The sequence below is a fragment of the Mandrillus leucophaeus genome, unplaced genomic scaffold (assembly GCF_000951045.1).
Source record: "Mandrillus leucophaeus isolate KB7577 unplaced genomic scaffold, Mleu.le_1.0 Scaffold50, whole genome shotgun sequence".
NCBI classification, from domain to species: Eukaryota; Metazoa; Chordata; class Mammalia; order Primates; family Cercopithecidae; genus Mandrillus; species Mandrillus leucophaeus.
The window spans coordinates 4,533,937-4,534,863 of NW_012105365.1; the positions used below are offsets into that span (position 1 = coordinate 4,533,937).

The window sequence follows — 927 nt, forward strand, 5'->3', positions numbered from 1 at the left end:
CATCTATTTTTAGATGAGACAAGGATACCTAAGCTGTATTACAAATGTAGTTCCAGACACATCATGGCACTCCACATCTAGTCTGGTTCCTGATACTTTTAACCAATGCTCTGGCTTGGCCATTCCCGTAGTGCCCGTCCTTTTCCTTTGGCTCATACTATCCTCCTCAGCACAAGCATTATTTGTAAGCCTCCCTTCCCCATTTGATACTACCCAATCAAGACTCTAGTATAAATGTTCTGTCCCTTCAAGAAACCTTCCCCAGTTGGCCATTTTCCCAAAGTACATTTTCCATTCTCATGACTCAGTACACTTTGCTTTGTTTGGTAGTTTTATGTGTAAAGCTCAGAGAAGGACTGGATCTTGGGTTTCTTTATTGTAAACCATCCCAACACCTTGCATTGCACTATACTGAAGGTAACATGGATCCAAGTCATATAGCTTAAAAATTCTTTTCTCTTTCAGGATCGAATCATCAATTTAGTTGTTGGCAGTTTAACATCCTTATTGATTCTAGTAAGTATCCTCATTTTGTGCCTCACCCAGGCTCTTAGCCAAAGTTTTGAAAACTTTATCAATTATAATTAACTTTCCAAAAAGTTAAGTGCTTTTATTACCACAAAATTGCAATTGCTAATTGGAGTAGCTAATTTAATTCCGCCGCACCCCCAGGTTGAATATGTGAAATGGTACAAGTCAGACAACTTGGTTTTCAGATAATTGAGTTTACCATGTTTTGCCTAGTAAATTTGTAAAAACGTCAGTGTAGCCACTTCCTTCTGTCATCATCTACCATAATTCCCCATTTCTATTAATTTTGTTCCTAAAGAACATATCCATTACCCTATGGTCAAGTTTTAAAAGATGTGGTCACAGTGTATAGCAGTTTTACTGTATACATACTGTAAAATACATGTGGGAGCTATC

At 37.5% G+C, this 927-nt stretch overlaps 1 protein-coding gene across 3 annotated transcripts in view; it reads left to right on the forward strand.

Moving 5' to 3' along the window:
- TMEM243 (transmembrane protein 243, mitochondrial) overlaps positions 1 to 927 on the forward strand; it is a 28,717-nt gene that overhangs the window by 19,438 nt on the left and 8,352 nt on the right. For 2 of the 3 annotated variants that reach the window (XM_011996052.1, XM_011996051.1), the window contains one exon: positions 466 to 516. The exons of the other annotated variant lie outside the window; for it this stretch is intronic. In XM_011996052.1, the coding sequence (XP_011851442.1) occupies positions 466 to 516 (51 nt within the window). The remainder of the gene's footprint in view (positions 1 to 465; positions 517 to 927) is intronic. 3 annotated transcript variants of the gene reach the window in all.